The sequence below is a fragment of the Mobula birostris genome, chromosome 25 (assembly GCF_030028105.1).
Source record: "Mobula birostris isolate sMobBir1 chromosome 25, sMobBir1.hap1, whole genome shotgun sequence".
NCBI classification, from domain to species: Eukaryota; Metazoa; Chordata; class Chondrichthyes; order Myliobatiformes; family Myliobatidae; genus Mobula; species Mobula birostris.
In genome coordinates, this window is record NC_092394.1 from 57,836,085 (window position 1) to 57,854,290 (window position 18,206).

Below are 18,206 nucleotides of genomic sequence, written 5' to 3' on the forward strand. Positions count from 1 at the left end.
GACACTGAAGAACTAGGAACTGGACTATGTTTATTAAGAATGCTAGGGAAGCCAAGGAGCGAGGACAAAATTATAACACGAATGTAGATGAAGAGTGACAAACCGGAGAACCTGGACTTGGACTTGGGTCTTGAAATTGACAGGGAACTCAGGTCATGACTCGGGACTGGGGTCTTGGCAGGGACTCGGTACCTGGGTCTAGACTTGGCTCTTGGCTTGGATTTGACTCAGACTTGACTCTTGACTTGGACTTGGAACTTGACTTTCGGGGGGACTTCCGGGTCATCAAGGGAATGGCGGCGTAAGGAAAAGGTCTCTCGACAAAAAAGAAGGTAAACTGCCCCAAAATTGAATTTAGACAAATACTTAATATTGCATAACTATATTAATAAAAGGGGCAAGGATGATGTCTAAGAACAAGATTAAAAAGTCCGCTCCGAAGGCTGATAAACATAAAGAGACGCAGCAAGGCGACGGGCCTAGCTCCCCCACGGCAAGCCAGGACGGAGATAATGAGGGGGAATCGGTGACTCTGTCCTTGATTCTCAGAGAGATTCGCGAGTTCCGACAAGATAACAGCAAACAGCTGGAAGATATTAAAGGAGAAATAGTAAAAACTAACTCGCGGATAGATGAAGCCGAAGCGAGGATTGTTGGAATTGAAGAGAAGCTACAAAACACCGAAGAAGTGATAGCAGAAATGCTGAAGCTGCAAGACCAGCTCCAGTGGAAACTAATAGATCAAGATAGCCGCTCAAGAAGGGAAAATGTGAGGATTTACGGAGTTCCCGAAGGAACTGAAGGTAAACCCAGGTTGATGATTCCCTTCGTGGAGAAGCTGCTTAGAGAGAACCTTGGTATACCGGCCGCAAAAGACCTACAGATAGAAAGAGCTCACCGCGCGTTGGCACCACAGCCTCCAGCAGGCGCCCAGCCCAGATCGATTCTGGTCAGATTTCTCAGCTACAGAACGAAGGAAGAGGTGCTTAAAAGAGCATGGCAAAAGAAAGGTTTCATGTGGAACAACTGTAAAATCAGTTTAGACCACGACTACGCACCAGGGATTCTTGCCAGACGGAAGGAATATACGGAAACACGGAGAGTCCTGAAGGAAAACAACATCAGATTCCAGACCCTGTATCCAGCTCGGCTGAGAGTCTTTTACGACGAAGGGACAACAACTTACGCTACGGTGGAGGAGGCAACGTCGGACCTGGCGGACCGGGGACTACCTATTAAAGTTATCACCCAACCGGAGTCGCTACTGGAGAGGATTCGGCAGAAGTTGTGGCAGTTAGTGGGGCGAGGACGCTCCACTCGAACCAGAGTGTCAAACTACAAGGAAAAGCTGCAAATATTCAGACGCGAATGTACAGAGAACACAGATTAATTAAGAGAAATGACTGAAAAGAGTAAATCGGACTTAAAGGTAAAATGAAAACTGGTAACTGAAAATAAACTAGGCGGAATAACTTGAAAGATAGCAATTTGGTCGAGACATAAATAGGAGAAAATTCTCTATGATTATTCAAACTGCTGAGGGCCCTCTAACACAGGGTGAAGATAGAGGTTATCCCTCTGAACTGAGGTGGGTCGGTGCTCAGGCCTCACTGTGGGAAGTCGGGAAAATTTTTCAAATGTTACACGTTCAAAAATGTCTAGCGTGTGGTTATATGTCTTGGTTTACTGTTGAGAAGGGATTGCTTACTGTTTGGTTAGAAAAGGAGAGTGTTTTGAATTGGTAAAAATAATTTCCTATAATGTTAATGGGGTTTTGAATCCAAATAAAAGAAATAAGATTATGTCTAAATTGAAAAAAGAGAGGGCACAAATAGCTTTCCTCCAGGAAACACATATGAGCCAATCTGAACATGGAAAATTAAAAAGAATGGGCTTTAAGCATGTATTTTATTCATCATATAAGTTGAGTCACAAAAGAGGGGTAGCTACTTTAATATCAAGTACTCTTAATTATGAACATATTTCAGAGACTAAAGACAAAGAAGGACGGTTTGTAAAAATCACAGGAAAAATAGAAGGTACAGAAATAACATTGCTGAATGTTTATGCTCCTCCAGGTTGTGAATGGTCATTTTATAGACACATTTTTGACCTAATGGTCAGTTCTCAAGGGGTAGTAATTTGTGGAGGGGATTTTAATATTAGATTAAATCCTGTATTAGATTCTTCAAGAATAGTTACTCAGAATAAACCTCTGACTCAGAAAATGAATTCATTGATGGAGGAGTTGGGAATTATAGATGTATACACCCTACTAGTAAAGATTATACACATTACTCTTTCCTTCATTCAGCCTACTCAAGGATAGACTATTTCTTTATCTTTAATACAGATAGACTCAGGATAAAAAACTGTAATATTGCAACAATTGATCTGTCGGATCATAGCCCAGTCTCTATGTCTCTAATCCTGGAAAGGAAAATGAGGAAAACACTATGGAGGCTAAACTCACATATACTCAATAACCCAAAAGTAATGGAGAGATTAAGGGGAAGAAATCAAAGAATATCTAGACCTTAATGACACGGGAGAAACATCACCGGTGATCTTATGGGATACATTGAAAGCTGTACTGAGAGGGAAAATTATTTCCATTACCACTCACATGAAAAAAATCAATGCACAAAAATTAGCAGACCTTCAAGGAAAATTAAAACAACTTCAAGTTGTAGATAGTAACAAAAGTAATTCAAATCGTAAACAGGAAATTAGGAAATTGCAAAGTGAAATTGACGATATTTATACGTTGGAAACTCAAAGAAATTTTCTTTACCTGAGACAAAAGAATTATGAAGTAGGAGGTAAATCAGCTAGATTATTAGCATATAAATTACGAAAACAACAAGCAGACAATACAATTCATAAAATAAAGAATCCAAAGACAAAGCTTGTGGAGAGTACAATAGGGAAAATTCAAGAGAGTTTTGAAACATATTATCGAGAGCTGTACTCCCAACCCCGGGACCCCAATGAGCCCTATATAGACAGTGTATTGAATTTTTTAGATCTACCTAAACTTACAGATTTACAAAATGAAAGCTTATTAGAACCAGTAACTGTCAAAGAACTGAACGTGGCCATCTCTAGGTTAAAGGCTGGAAAGTCCCCGGGTTCTGATGGGTTTACCTCAGAGTGGTACAAGTCCCTGAAGACACAGTTAGCCCCATTACTACTTAACACCTTTAATTGGATCTTGCAGAGAGGAGAAACTCCACCTTCCTGGAGAGAAGCGATTATTTCAGTTATTCCTAAAAAGGGTAAAGATAAACTAGAATGTGGCAATTATCAGCCAATTAGTGTTCTTAATTTAGATTACAAACTATTTACATCTATATTAGTGCGCAGATTGGAAAAACTTTTACCTGGCCTAATCCACTTAGACCAGACTGGATTTATTCAACAAAGACAAACACAGGACAACATAAGGAGAACTCTGCACATATTAGAGCAGGTTAATAAGAACGAGACAGAGACAATGGTAGTAGGATTGGACGCTGAGAAAGCTTTTGATTCGGTTAGTTGGACATTCCTATACAGAGTGTTAGGAAGAGTCGGCTTTCAAGAAAAGTTTATTAAAGTAATTCAGACTCTATATGACAGCCCTACAGCCCGAATTAAGATAAATGGGGACCTCTCTGACTCCTTCATCTTAGAGAGAGGCACTAGACAGGGATGCCCAATTTCTCCTCTCCTTTTTGCGCTATATATTGAACCGCTTGCCCAACTAATAAGACAGAGCGAAATCGTAAAAGGTATCAAGGTGGCAGGGATTGAACAGAAAGTGGCGTTATTCGCAGATGATGTTTTGGTCTATCTGAGTGAACCAGAAAAATCATTTATAGGATTGTTTACACTGTTGGATGACTTTGGGAAAATATCAGGTTATAAAATAAATGTAAAGAAAATGCAGGTTATGTCCCTAAATTATACACCATCCAAAAAATTGCAGGATACATATGATCTTAAGTGGGAAGCTAAATCATTAAAATATTTAGGAATAACCCTGCCGAAGGATCTTTCAACACTGTCACGGGTAAATTATGGGCCACTAATCTCAGAGATAAAAGCAGATATGCATAGATGGAATCTTATCCCCTTTTTAAGTTTAAATTCAAGGATAAATACTATAAAAATGAATAGTCTTCCTCAGTTATTGTATCTTTTCCATACTTTGCCGGTGGAGGTGGATGATAATCAATTCAGGGAATGGGACAAATGGATTTCCCGCTTCACTTGGCAAGGAAAGAAACCTAGAATTCGATATAACACCTTACAGTTAGGGAAGGAAGGAGGAGGTATGGTTCTTCCTTGCCTGAGAAATTATTTTTATGCCTCACAGATAACCCCTCTGTTATATTGGTGTAATAGGGAATATAAGGCTAGATGGAAGGAAATAGAATTTGGATTAGTTGACAGTTTTCCTCTACAGGCCTCAATAGCTGACAAAGGATTGATGGCCCAGTTGGAAAAATTTAAAAACAGTTGGATAAATCTTACATTAAAAGTATGGCAGAAGATGGTTAATTCATGTGGAATTAATAACATGTTAAAACTCTTTATATGGTGTGCATATGATACCGAATTCCTTCCCAACAGAGGAGATAAAAGATTTGAGCTATGGATAAAGAAAGGTCTTACAACCTACCTCTCATTTATAGATAAAAGAGTATTACAAAGTTTCCAAATCCTGCAGGACAAACATGGCCTAGAACATAATGACTTTTTTAGGTACTTTCAAGTACGAAACTATGTTAACCAGAGTTATAGATATACAGGCCTATCAACAGTAGAATTAGAATTTTTCAAGATTCTGAATTCGGCTTGCAGTTCAATACCTAGTAAATGAGTTTCTCGATTATATAATGCACTCTCCCATGCTAAAAACACATTGTATATTAAAGAGAAGAGGGAGAAAGAAACGGGGTTGGTACTTTCCGAGGAGGCTTGGGGGAAAATCTGCAGCTTTCAATGGTCCTCAACTAATTCTTTGACTTGGAGAGAACATTGTTGGAAAAACATTATAAGATACTTCAAGACCCAAATCAGGAAAAATATAATGATACAAACGTGACGTGTTGGAGAAGGTGCGGCTCCAAGGAGGCAAATCATTTTCATATTTTCTGGGATTGCCCTAAATTAAGTCTATATTGGGAAGGTATTCATAGAACATTAGTTAAGGTACTTAGGTCCCAGATACCTCTGAACTTTGAGACGCTCTATTTGGGGCATGTATTGTTTCTTGAACAGAAGGAAGATATGAAGTTGCTGCAGGCCCTCTTAGCGGCAAGTAAGAAATCAATCACTAGAAAGTGGCTAAATCCAATACCACCTACATTAGAAGATTGGCACGAAATTATCTTGGAAATATTTAAAATGGAAAAGTTGACTTACTCCCTGAGAATTCAAAAAGAAAAATTTTATCAAATCTGGAATAAATGGATTGAATATATAACCCCAATGTGAGCAGACTTTAGATGACTCTCCTAATGATTTATACTGCTCTTCTCATCAACACAGTAATATTGCTAACGTAAGCACCCCCAGTCTAAATGTTTGTTTTTTTTTGTTTTCTTTTGGAAAATAGAGAATTAACACAAGTAAAGGGAAAGATTTGGGAAAGGGATAAAAAATGAAAAAATTAAGTAAATAAGTACATAGGGATTGGATAATTATGTCTGCGGGCAGGAGGAGGCATGAACAAATTAGGATATAAGCACCTACAATGGTTGTTACATAGGCTTATATACAACATTTTGGACCAGTGGAAATGGTCCAGAAGAGTTATATGGAAACTATTATTACCATTTTTCTTAACAACTAATACCATTACTTAGCCTAATAGATTAGAATTACCACAGTACATAATTATCTATTTAAGTGTCTAATTTCCTTTTATATCATCTCAATGTGTACTTAAGAATGTATAAATAATTATAGTTTTATACATATAAAAAAATGGAAAAGGTTATATGTGTGAAAAAAGTACATGATATTTGTGAATTCCTTATCCAAATAAAAATATAATTTAAAAAAAAGGAACTTGACTTTCAACTCGGACTTGGAACTTGACTCTTGACTTGGACTTGGAACTTGACTCTTGACTTGGACTAGGCTCAGACTTGACTTAGACACTGGACACAGAAAACCGAGCCGGGGCTCCTCCTTGGACACAGGACATGGATCAGGACCTTTCTTAGACACAAGACACAAAACACTGAGACCATTCCCCCCTTGGTAGCGGCAAACGGCCGGACCTACCCAGCGGAGGAGAGGACACGGAGAGACAAAACCACACAACGATAGACTGTTCTTTATCTAGACACGAGAAGGCTCCAAGTAGTGGCAAGCCCTCGACGCGGCCCAGGAACTACAGACAGCGGCTCTAGTCTCACTCCGGCGGGTTGACTTGACAGGGATTCTGACGAGGTTACTGATGAGAATGGTCCAGCAAGGAATCACTGGACCCCAGAGCTATTTATGTTGCCAGCCCGAAATGAGAATCAGGTGCCTCAGTTAAGGTGCCCAATGGAACAAGGGAAAAAAGGAATAGCTGGAATACAGAATCCATGGACCGGACCATGACAGGGTGTGTGAAATGCCCTGCCTGGAGAGGTGGAAGAGGCAGATACAATAGTGATATTTAAGAAACTCTTAGGTAAAGTTGATAGAGAGATGGAGGACTATGCAGAAGGGGAAGGGTTAGATTGGTTTTAGAGGGTTAAAAGGTTGGCACAACATCATGGGCCAAAGGATCTGTACTGGTTGTAGTGTACAGTGACTATAAAAAGTATTCACCCCCAAGGAAATTTTCTGGTTTTGTTGTTTTACAAAATTGAATCACAGTGGATTTAATTTGGCTTTTTTGACACTGATCAACAGAAGAAATCTCTTTCGTGTTAAAGTGAAAACAGATCTCTACAAAGTGATCTAAATTAATTACAAATATACAAAATAATTGATTGCAAAAGTATTCACCCCCTTTAATATGACATGTGTAGTCAAGGTGTTTCAATTGATTATAGTAAAAATGCATCTGTATCTGGAAGGTCCAACTGCAGGTGAGTCAGTATCCTGGCAAAAATTACACCATAAAGACAAAAGTACACTTTAAGCAACTCTGTGAAAAGGTTATTGAAAAGCACAAGTCAGGTGATGGGTACAAGAAAATGTCTAAGTCATTGAATATCTCTTGGAGTACAGCTAAGTCAATCATCCTGGAGCAGGCTGGTCTCAGAAACTGAGTGACTGTGCAAGAAGGGGACTAGGGAGACCACCAAGAGAACTATGACACCTCTGCAGGAGATACAAGCTTCAGTGGCTGAGATGGGAGAGACTGCGCATACAACAACTGATGCCTGGGTGCTTCACCAGTCACAGCTTTATGGGAGAGTGGCAAGAGAAAGCCCTGTTGGAGAAAAGCACATTAAATCTTGTCTCGAGTTTGCCAGAAGGCACATGGGAGACTCTGAAGTCAGTTGGAAGAAGGTTCTATAGTCTGAAGAAACCAAAATTGAGCTTTTTGGCCATCAGACTAAATGCTACGTTTGGTGTAAGCCAATCACTGCACATCATCAAAAACACACCATCCCTACCGTGAAGCATGGTGGTGGCCACATCATGCTGTGGGGATACTTCACTGCAGCAGGCCCTGGAAGGCCTGTGAAGGTAGATCGTGCAATGGATGGAGCAAAATACAGGGAAATCCTGGAGGAAAAGCTGAGGCAGCTTGCAAGAGAACTGTGACTTGGGAGAAGATTTGTTTTCCAGCAAGACAATAACCCCAAGTATAAAGCCAATGTTACACAGGAATGGCTTAAAAACAACGGAGTCCAGGAGTGGCCAAGTCAGAGTCCAGACCTAAACCCAACTGAGAATTTATGGCTGGACTTGAAAAGGTTGTTCACCCACGGTCCCCATACAATCTGACAGAGCTTGAGAGCAGTGTTGTGCAGAAGAATGGGGAGAAATTGCGGTGTCCAGATGTGCAAAGCTGATAGAGACTTATCCACACAGACTCAAGGCTGTAATTGCTGCCAAAGGTACATCTACTAAATACTGACATGAAGGGGGTGAATACTTATGCAATCAATTATTTTTTGTTTTATATTTATAAAACTTCCGGGGGAGGAGGTGAATACTTTTTATAGGCACCGTACTATAAATGCTCTGTGTTCTAAATTACAAAAACAGAATACAAAAACAGAATAACAAGATAGTGTTCATGAACAATTCAGAAAGGGAAGAAGCTGTTGAATCTGGGTCTTCAGGCTCGTGCTGATGGTTGAAGCGAGATGAAGACCTGTTCCGGATGGCGAGGAGCCTTAGTGATGGATGCCGCCTTTTGAGACACAACCTCTCGAAGATGTTGTCAATGTGTTGGGTTGAAGATAGATCCTCTGATTTGTTGACACTCAGGAACTTGAAGCTGCTCACCTTTTCCACACTGACCCCAATGAGGACTGGTGTGCTTCTGACTTCTCATTTAATTTCATTGTGTTTTGAAAACTGAAATATGAATGCACTTTTCTCACTGCAAAAACAGCGCATTCTCACTCACTTTCCTTGGAAAATGGGCCTGATACATTTTAGCTCCACTACGTGGCAGCACATTCAACTTATCTGCCAACCCGTGCTCAAGCCCATATTCCTGAGTTTTAGTTATCGAACCATAAATGTTCAGTTAATGTCTTTCTAATTTTTCTTTTCTTTTTCCTTCCAGTGGAAGTGCAGTTAACCACTAGAGAAGTTGGATCCTGAGGTCACGTGACCTTCCGAAAGTTGATTTTGTTGTACCTTTGTTGCAGGTAAGAAGCATTCTCAGAAGGGAGCCCAGCGCCGCCCCGTACTGCCAGAGGATGGAGTCAGAGAGCAGAGGGTAGCCCAGAAAGAGCTCCAGAAGCCGAGCTCCACTCGACGCAAGCTCTGCACAGACACAGCAGCCATGAGGTAAGGACGAAAGCCCTCATACACCAACCAGTCCTTCAGCCACTTCCCTCTGTTGCTTTGGGTCATGGGTGGGTTCTACTGAGACTGAAGGAATCCGATTCTTTATAAAACCACACCCAGTGGAGAAAGGCAGCAGTGAAGAAGGGTGGATGGCGTGGTAGGGTAAGTCTGATGTTCCATTCAGTCCCAAGGTGAATGGTGACCCTTCTCTCCAATTTGCTGGCTATTAGGGTCTATGGTGGAATGGGTTTAGGCAGCTTCACCCCGTTCCTGACCCGGCTCTGTCTCGCCCAGAGCATGTTCTCAGGTGTCACTGAGGTTGTGTGACCTAGAGGGAGTTTTGCTGTACAGGAAGTGAGTCCGAGCTGTACCTTTGTATCTTACTGTCACATACACTCAGTGGCCACTTTGTTAGGTATAGAGGTGTACATAATAAAATGGCCACAGGAGTAGAACCTGGTGTGGTCTTCTGCTGATGTTTTCCGTCCACTTCAAGGTTCAACATTGTGCATTCAGAGATGCTCTTCTGCACATCATTGTTGTAATGTGGTTATTTGAGTTGCTGTCACCCTCCTGTTAGCTTGAACCAATCTAGCCACTCTCCTCTGACCTCTCATTAACAGAGGCATTTTTGTCTACAGAACTGCTGCTTACTAGATGTTTCTTTGTTTTTTATGCCATTCTCTGCAATCTCCAGAGACTGCTGTGTGTGAAAATCACAGGAGATCAGCAGTTCCTGAGATAGTCAAACCACCCCATCTGGCACCAACAAACCAGTCAAAGTCACTTAGAGCACATTTTTCCCCATTCTGATGTATGGTCTGAACAACAACTGAACCTCTTGACCATGTCTGAATGCTTTTATGCAGTGAGTTGCTGCCACAGGAATGGCTGATTAGATATTTGCATTAACAAGCAGGTGAACCGAGTAAAGTGGCCACAACACCTGGCTACAGGAAAATGAATCCCAGTATATGGTGACAGATACATACTCTGACAATAAATTCATTTGGACTTTTGACTTCATTTGCTGGTGCAAATAGACTCTCAGTTTTGTTGTGTTCTGTTGCCATTTCCTTACTGATTACTCCCTCACCTGAACCACAGCTACCTCAGCTTTACTCTCTTCTGATTCCACTCTTAGGCCAAACTGCGACTCCCAGTTAACATTATTGTGAAGTATGTGGGTAGTCACTTTATTGAAGCACTAAAGCTGCAGTAATCTGCAGTCCAGTTCTTTAGAAATCCCAATGATTTGGTGTCTGGCTCACCAAGTAATTTGCCCCACTCCTTTCCATTTATCAAAGCCCCAATTCCTGTACTCTCTACAACTGGTTCACTGGAACATTTATTTTAATGCTTATTAAAATCTAACAAGGTGATTTGAAAGCGGGTTAGAGTGTTACTCAAGCAAAATCCAAAAGCCCATAAAACCAGGAAGTGTGGTATCACTGAAGTCCTGAATGTGTTAGACTATCGGGATAACTCCCCTCCGGAATATTGATCCCATTCTGTTGGTCTTGTAAAGTTCGGCTGTCCCTCAAACATGGTCCCAATTCCTCAAGGTTCTGGAGTGCTCAACCTACAAGATCTCGGCTGCATTCTTTCACTCCTTTCTCCATGTACAGTCCGGTGCTGGCCAGTCTTTTGTTCTGTGCCCATTAAAAACAGGATTGAGACTGAGTTACAGCCATTTGCAAGAGTGAGGTTTCATTGAACCCTGAGTCCTGTGCATGAATGGATACCATACTCTCCCTGTTTCCAAGTCATTACCTTTCTCGAACGCTGCTAGGCAGAAGTGGAAATGTACTGAGTTGTGCCTGACACCGACACAGATCTGTCTGTTGCAGGAGCAATGGGACAGCACCCTGCCGACAGGCTTATGCGGCTTTGCCTGTGCTGACTCTTCATCCAGAACTGGACGAGGCACAGATGCTCATCACATCTCTCACACCTCTTTTGATCAAGGTTACTCCTTCGGGGATTCCTCGGGCTCCAACGCTGCAGGAGTGCGCTGTTATTGTCCGACACTTGCACAACACCAGCAGCCTGCAGTCTCAGGAGGTAAGGATGCCGGAGCATTACGAAGGAGAGGAAGCAGAGGTGGGAGGGAGCTGGGAATGGAGCTTGTTTTGCTGCGGTTGATTTATTGCTTGGTATGTTCAGTTTTGTTCTGATCAGGTTGTGTGCTGAGCACAATGGGTATGCTATGTTGGTGCCAGAAAGTAGGAACCCCAGCACATCCTTAGATATGTTAGTTGTTAGTGTAAGCAATGCATTTCATTGTGTTTTGATGTACATGTGATAAATAAATCTGAATCTGAATCTTGAGTTTGTATTGTACCTCAGCAAAGTGCTGCTGATATCACCAACACAACATTTACTGGTAAATGAAATAATCTTTATTTTCTTCTCAGTGTCACAAAACAAGAGGGACACAGCTGCACTCACTCTCTACACACGATGCCTTGGCTGCTGCTTGTTTGATCACACTTCCTCTCCAAGCTGAATCATAGAGCCAATCCACCTGACTTCAGGCTGGTGGGGTTTGCTCAGACACTGATTAATATTGCCAGATCAGCAAGGACTCATTGAGCCAAAGAAGGATTCGAAGAAGGAGTTTGAGAGTCTGAGTGGGAGTGCCGAGAAAGACATTTTTGAAATTTTCGTTATTTTTTTTCTCCAACGGCGTTCTGAGAAGCGGGACTGCGCAGGCATGTGACGTCGGGCAGTGCAGCACGGCAGATTTAAAAGGAACAGAGCCTCATAGAGCAGGCAGCGTAGTTTGCGGGCTGCGGAGTGAGCCGGGAGCAGAGTGAAGACTTAAGGGCTTCGGCTCAACGGGCTTAGGCGGAAACGGGCGAGGAAGGTTTGGCATTCATTTTCTGTTGTTATTTGAGGAGAGGGGCAGTATGAGTGTGAGGGCAGTTTGTTGTTCTCGGTGTCGGATGTGGGAGGCCCTGGAGTCTACAAGCCTCCCGGACGTCTACATCTGCGCCAAGTGCATCGAGATGCAGCTCCTAAGGGACCGCGTTACGGAACTGGAGCTGCAGCTCGATGACCTTCGTCTGGTCAGGGAGAGTGAGGAGTTGCAGGCAGGTGGTCACGCCAGGGCCACGGGAGGCAGACACGTGGGTCACGGTTAGGAGGGGGAAGGGGAAAGGTCAGGTAATAGGGAGTACCCCGGTGGCTGTGCTCCTTAACAACAGGTACTCCTGTTTGAGTACCGTTGGGGGGGACAGCTTACTGGGGGAAGAGACAGTGGCCGTGCCTCCGGCACAGAGTCTGGCCCTGTAGCTCAGAAGGGTAGGGCAAGGAAGAGGAGGGTAGTTGTGATAGGGGACTCGATAGTAAGAGGGTCAGATAGGCGATTCTGTGGACGCAGTCCAGACACCCGGATGGTAGTTTGCCTCCCTGGTGCCAGGGTCCGGGATATTTCTGATCGTGTCCAAGATATCCTGAAGTGGGAGGGTGAGGAGCCAGAGGTCATGGTACATATAGGTACCAATGACATAGGTAGGAAAAGGGATGAGGTCCTGAAAGGAGAATATAGGGAGCTCGGAAGGGAGTTGAGAAAAAGGACCGCAAAGGTAGTAATCTCGGGATTACTGCCTGTGCCACGCGACAGTGAGAGTAGGAATGCGATGAGGTGGAGGATAAATGCGTGGCTGAGGGATTGGAGCAGGAGGCAGGGATTCAAGTTTTTGGATCATTGGGACCTCTTTTGGCGCAGGCGTGACCTGTACAAAAAGGACGGGTTGCACTTGAATCCTAGAGGGACCAATATCCTGGCGGGGAGATTTGCGGGGGCTACTGAGGTGACTTTAAACTAGAATGGTTGGGGGGTGGGAATCAAATTAAAGAGGCCAGGCGTGAGGAGGTTAGTTCACTACAGGGGGATGGGAACCAGTGCAGAGAGACAGAGGGGTGTAAAGTGAGGGTAGAAACAAAAAGTACTATGGAGAAGAGTAAAAGTGGCAGGCCGACAAATCCAGGACAAGCATTAAAAAGGGCCACTTTTCACCATAATTGTATAAGGGCTAAGAGAGTTGTAAAAGAGCGCCTGAAGGCTTTGTGTGTCAATGCAAGGAGCATTCGTAATAAGGTGGATGAATTGAAAGTGCAGATTGTTATTAATGATTATGATATAGTTGGGATCACAGAGACATGGCTCCAGGGTGACCAGGGATGGGAGCTCAACATTCAGGGATATTCAATATTCAGGAGGGATAGACATGAAGGAAGGGGAGGTGGGGTGGCGTTGCTGGTTAAAGAAGAGATTAACACAATAGAAAGGAAGGACATAAGCCGGGAAGATGTGGAATCGATATGGGTAGAGCTGCGTAACACTAAGGGGCAGAAGACTCTGGTGGGAGTTGTGTACAGGCCACCTAACAGTAGTAGTGAGGTCGGAGATGGTATTAAACAGGAAATTAGAAATGTGTGCAATAAAGGAACAGCAGTTATAATGGGTGACTTCAATCTACATGTAGATTGGGTGAACCAAATTGGTAAGGGTGCTGAGGAAGAGGATTTCTTGGAATGTATGCGGGATGGTTTTTTGAACCAACATGTCGAGGAACCAACTAGAGAGCAGGCTATTCTGGACTGGGTATTGAGCAATGAGGAAGGGTTAATTAGCAATCTTGTCGTGAGAGGCCCCTTGAGTAAGGGTGACCATAATATGGTGGAATTCTTCATTAAGATGGAGAGTGACACAGTTAATTCAGAAACAAAGGTTCTGAACTTAAAGAGGGGTAACTTTGAAGGTATGAGATGTGAATTAGCTAAGATAGACTGGCAAATGACACTTAAAGGATTGACGGTGGATATGCAATGGCAAGCATTTAAAGGTTGCATGGATGAACTGCAACAAATGTTCATCCCATTTTGGCAAAAGAATAAATCAAGGAAGGTAGTGCACCCGTGGCTGACAAGAGAAATTAGGGATAGTATCAATTCCAAAGAAGCAGCATACAAATTAGCCAGAGAAAGTGGCTCACCTGAGGACTGGGAGAAATTCAGAGTTCAGCAGAGGAGGACAAAGGGCTTAATTAGGAAGGGGAAAAAAGATTATGAGAGAAAACTGGCAGGCAACATAAAAACGGACTGTAAAAGCTTTTATAGATATGTAAAAAGGAAAAGACTGGTAAAGACAAATGTAGGTCCCCTGCAGACAGAAACAGGTGAATTGATTATGGGGAGCAAGGACATGGCAGACTATTTGAATAACTACTTTGGTTCTGTCTTCACTAAGGAGGACATAAATAATCTTCCAGAAATAGTAGGGGACAGAGGGTCCAGTGAGATGGAGGAACTGAGCGAAATACATGTTAGTAGGGAAGTGGTGTTAGGTAAATTGAAGGGATTGAAGGCAGATAAATCCCCAGGGCCAGATGGTCTGCATCCCAGGGTGCTTAAGGAAGTAGCCCAAGAAATAGTGGATGCATTAGTGATAATTTTTCAAAACTCGTTAGATTCTGGACTAGTTCCTGAGGATTGGAGGGTGGCTAATGTAACTCCACTTTTTAAAAAAGGAGGGAGAGAGAAACCGGGGAATTATAGACCGGTTAGCCTAACGTCGGTGGTGGGAAAACTGCTGGAGTCAGTTATCAAGGATGTGATAACAGCACATTTGGAAAGCGGTGAAATGATCGGACAAAGTCAGCATGGATTTGTGAAAGGAAAATCATGTCTGACGAATCTCATAGAATTTTTTGAGGATGTAACTAGTAGAGTGGATAGGGGAGAACCAGTGGATGTGGTATATTTGGATTTTCAAAAGGCTTTTGACAAGGTCCCACACAGGAGATTAGTGTGCAAACTTAAAGCACACGGTATTGGGGGAAGGTATTGATGTGGATAGAGAATTGGTTAGTAGACAGGAAGCAAAGAGTGGGAATAAACGGGACCTTTTCAGAATGGCAGGCGGTGACTAGTGGGGTACCGCAAGGCTCAGTGCTGGGACCCCAGTTGTTTACAATATATATTAATGACTTGGATGAGGGAATTAAATGCAGCATCTCCAAGTTTGCGGATGACACGAAGCTGGGTGGCAGTGTTAGCTGTGAGGAGGATGCTAAGAGGATGCAGGGTGACTTGGATAGGTTGGGTGAGTGGGCAAATTCATGGCAGATGCAATTTAATGTGGATAAATGTGAAGTTATCCACTTTGGCGGCAAAAATAGGAAAACAGATTATTATCTGAATGGTGGCCGATTAGGAAAAGGGGAGGTGCAACAAGACCTGGGTGTCATTATACACCAGTCATTGAAAGTGGGCATGCAGGTACAGCAGGCAGTGAAAAAGGCGAATGGTGTGCTGGCATTTATAGCGAGAGGATTTGAGTACAGGAGCAGGGAGGTACTACTGCAGTTGTACAAGGCCTTGGTGAGACCACACCTGGAGTATTGTGTGCAGTTTTGGTCCCCTAATCTGAGGAAAGACATCCTTGCCATAGAGGGAGTACAGAGAAGGTTCACCAGATTGATTCCTGGGATGGCAGGACTTTCATATGAAGAAAGACTGGATGAACTGGGCTTGTACTCGTTGGAATTTAGAAGATTGAGCGGGGATCTGATTGAAACGTATAAGATCCTAAAGGGATTGGACAGGCTAGATGCAGGAAGATTGTTCCCGATGTTGGGGAAGTCCAGAACGAAGGGTCACAGTTTGAGGATAGAGGGGAAGCCTTTTAGGACCGAGATTAGGAAAAACTTCTTCACACAGAGAGTGGTGAATCTGTGGAATTCTCTGCCACAGGAAACAGTTGAGGCCAGTTCATTGGCTATATTTAAGAGGGAGTTAGATATGGCCCTTGTGGCTACGGGGGTCAGGGGGTATGGAGGGAAGGCTGGGGCAGTGTTCTGAGTTGGATGATCAGCCATGATCATAATAAATGGCGGTGCAGGCTTGAAGGGCCGAATGGCCTACTCCTGCACCTATTTTCTATGTTTCTATGAGCCGGAAGGGCTGTTACAGTGCTGTATTTATAAATAAAATAACCTTTAAAAAATTATTCACTATCTACAAACATAACCCCCTTGCTTGGTATGTCTTACCTACATGTCGAGGGTTTATTTGTGTGAATGTCACAAGACCAGTATTTATTAGTAACACCAATTGTCCTTAAAAGGAGATGCCAAGTTGCCTGTTGATCTGTGAAAGCTGCCAGTCGCTGAGGCCACTTCCAGGAAAGGGTAGTGCCTTCTTGCGCTGGAGGGCAATCTGGGTCAGTATCTACTTGTTGCCATTGTCCCAGTGGTGGGGACCTGAGTTGAGATGCAAGTTGCTTCAATACATTGGTGACTGGCACACCCTGTTGCAGGGGTTTGCAGCTGGTAGAAGGAGACACGCTCAGCCTGGTGGTCCGTCAGGTGGGCTGTTTTGTCCTGGATGTCAACGGGCGCGCTGAGGATCGTTGGAGTTGCACTCCCTCCCCAACAAGGGAAGGGTGCTGATGTGTTTTGTTGACGGTGGAAAAACCTGGGGGCTTTGTGCTCAGTGGTGACTCTTTCACCCACAGTACAGGCTGATAATGTGCAACAATTCTGCACTCCTTATCGTGTGAACATTGTCTGTGTCTTGGCAGGCATGGGTCCTTCATTGTCTTAGGGGTCATGAGTGGAGCTGAATCTTGTGTCAGTGTTTATTGTGAATACTTGGTGTCAGAAACTTGGTATCAGCCAGTATGTGTCTCCTAGATCAGGGGTCCCCAACCTTTTTTGCACCGCGGACCGGTCTAATATTGACAATATTCTTGCAGACCGGCCGGCCGGGGCGGTGGGGGTGGGGAGAGGTGTTCAAGTAGGGATAAACTCACCTCAACCTGTCTTTTACAGTTAGGGTTGCCAACTTTCTCACTCCCAAATAAGGGACAAAAGTAGCAGTCAAATCCCGGGACACTTTACCCCAGGAAAGACTACCATGACCATGAAGCCTTGCGTGGGCATCTGTGTGCACATGCGCATACGTGCCGATTTTTTCCCCACAAATCGGTTTTGCCTTCGTCTTCTTGACTATACTGTACATACATTATTTCTACTTTATATAGGCTGTGTATTTATCATATCATTCCTGCTTTCACTATATGTAAGTGTTATTTATTTTCGGTTTTATGTGCTATTTGGTATGATTTGTTATGTTATTTTTTGGGTCTGGGAACGCTCAAAACTGTTTCCCTATATAAATTAATGGTAATTGCTTCTTTGCTTTACGTCATTTCGGCATGAAAGGTTTCATAGGAACGCTCTACCTTAGCAGGGGAAATACAGGACAAGGGTGGTCCCGTATGGGACAAACCAATTTAGCCCAATATACGGGATGTCCTGGCAAATACGCGACAGTTGGCAACCCTATGTTCAAGTCCAACAGTGCGTGACAGGGAATGAGGAAAAGGTGCAACTGACTCATATCGTTTCCTCGCGGCCCGGTGATTGGGGACTGCTGTCCTAGATATGGCTTGACTGCGACTCCTAGTTAACATGACGATGAAGCATTGTGGCAGGCACCATAATGAATTAGCTGGTTCATAATTCCCTCTGGCTCTCTTCCTTACCTCCTCCATCCAGTACTTTGGAAGTGGTAACTCCAAACTTTGGGTTAAGTTCGGGCTACTGAATGTGTGTGGCAGCTTACTGGTAATTAAAGAGTTAATAAATGGACTGAAAAAATCACTAAGAATGCCTCTTCTGAGGTAAATTGTGCTAAATTATCACTGCAAACAGTGGTGCCGAGACAAGTTTGGGGGAATAAGTCGAGATGGTGTGTTGCAGAATCATTGCAGTTGGAGTTCTGATGCCCATATAACTTGCCTAGGCGCGAGGTTCGATTGCTTTGGGTGCCAAACTGATTTGAGGAGTTTTAGAGCAGCTTTGGGCTAGAAAATGAATTCTCGGCCTGGAGCAAGTTACCGGGTGGCGTGGTCCAGGCCTGAGTCCTTCACAGTAGCTGGGTCCGAGCACGAGGTATGATTTGCTGTTTAGACAATTTAAACGTCAGCCAGATCAGAAGCAAAAGCCAATTTCGCTTTCTCCCTGCGATGTTCACTCGAAGGTGGAGCCTTTCGCTGTTCCATTGTTTGGTGAGTTTAAATGCTGGCCCAGATAGACTGAAAAGACAGGGTGTCTGGATTTGGGGCGAGAACCAATTTCACTCACTCTCTGCAATGGTCACTCCTCTGTCCATGGCGCTGAAGCTATGAGGACTACCCTCCCTCCCTGCCTTCCACCCCCCCCCAC

The 18,206-nt window shown here is 43.5% G+C and overlaps 1 protein-coding gene across 8 annotated transcripts in view; it reads left to right on the forward strand.

Annotated features, from left to right (window-relative positions):
• Positions 1 to 18,206, forward strand: part of LOC140187712 (coiled-coil domain-containing protein 74B-like) — an 87,261-nt gene that overhangs the window by 59,684 nt on the left and 9,371 nt on the right. For 6 of the 8 annotated variants that reach the window (XM_072243280.1, XM_072243284.1, XM_072243282.1 and 3 more), the window contains 2 exons: positions 8,826 to 8,967; positions 10,803 to 11,031. In XM_072243280.1, the coding sequence (XP_072099381.1) occupies positions 8,826 to 8,967; positions 10,803 to 11,031 (371 nt within the window). The remainder of the gene's footprint in view (positions 1 to 8,825; positions 8,968 to 10,802; positions 11,032 to 18,206) is intronic. The other 2 variants (XM_072243281.1, XM_072243283.1) reach the window with 1 other exon arrangement.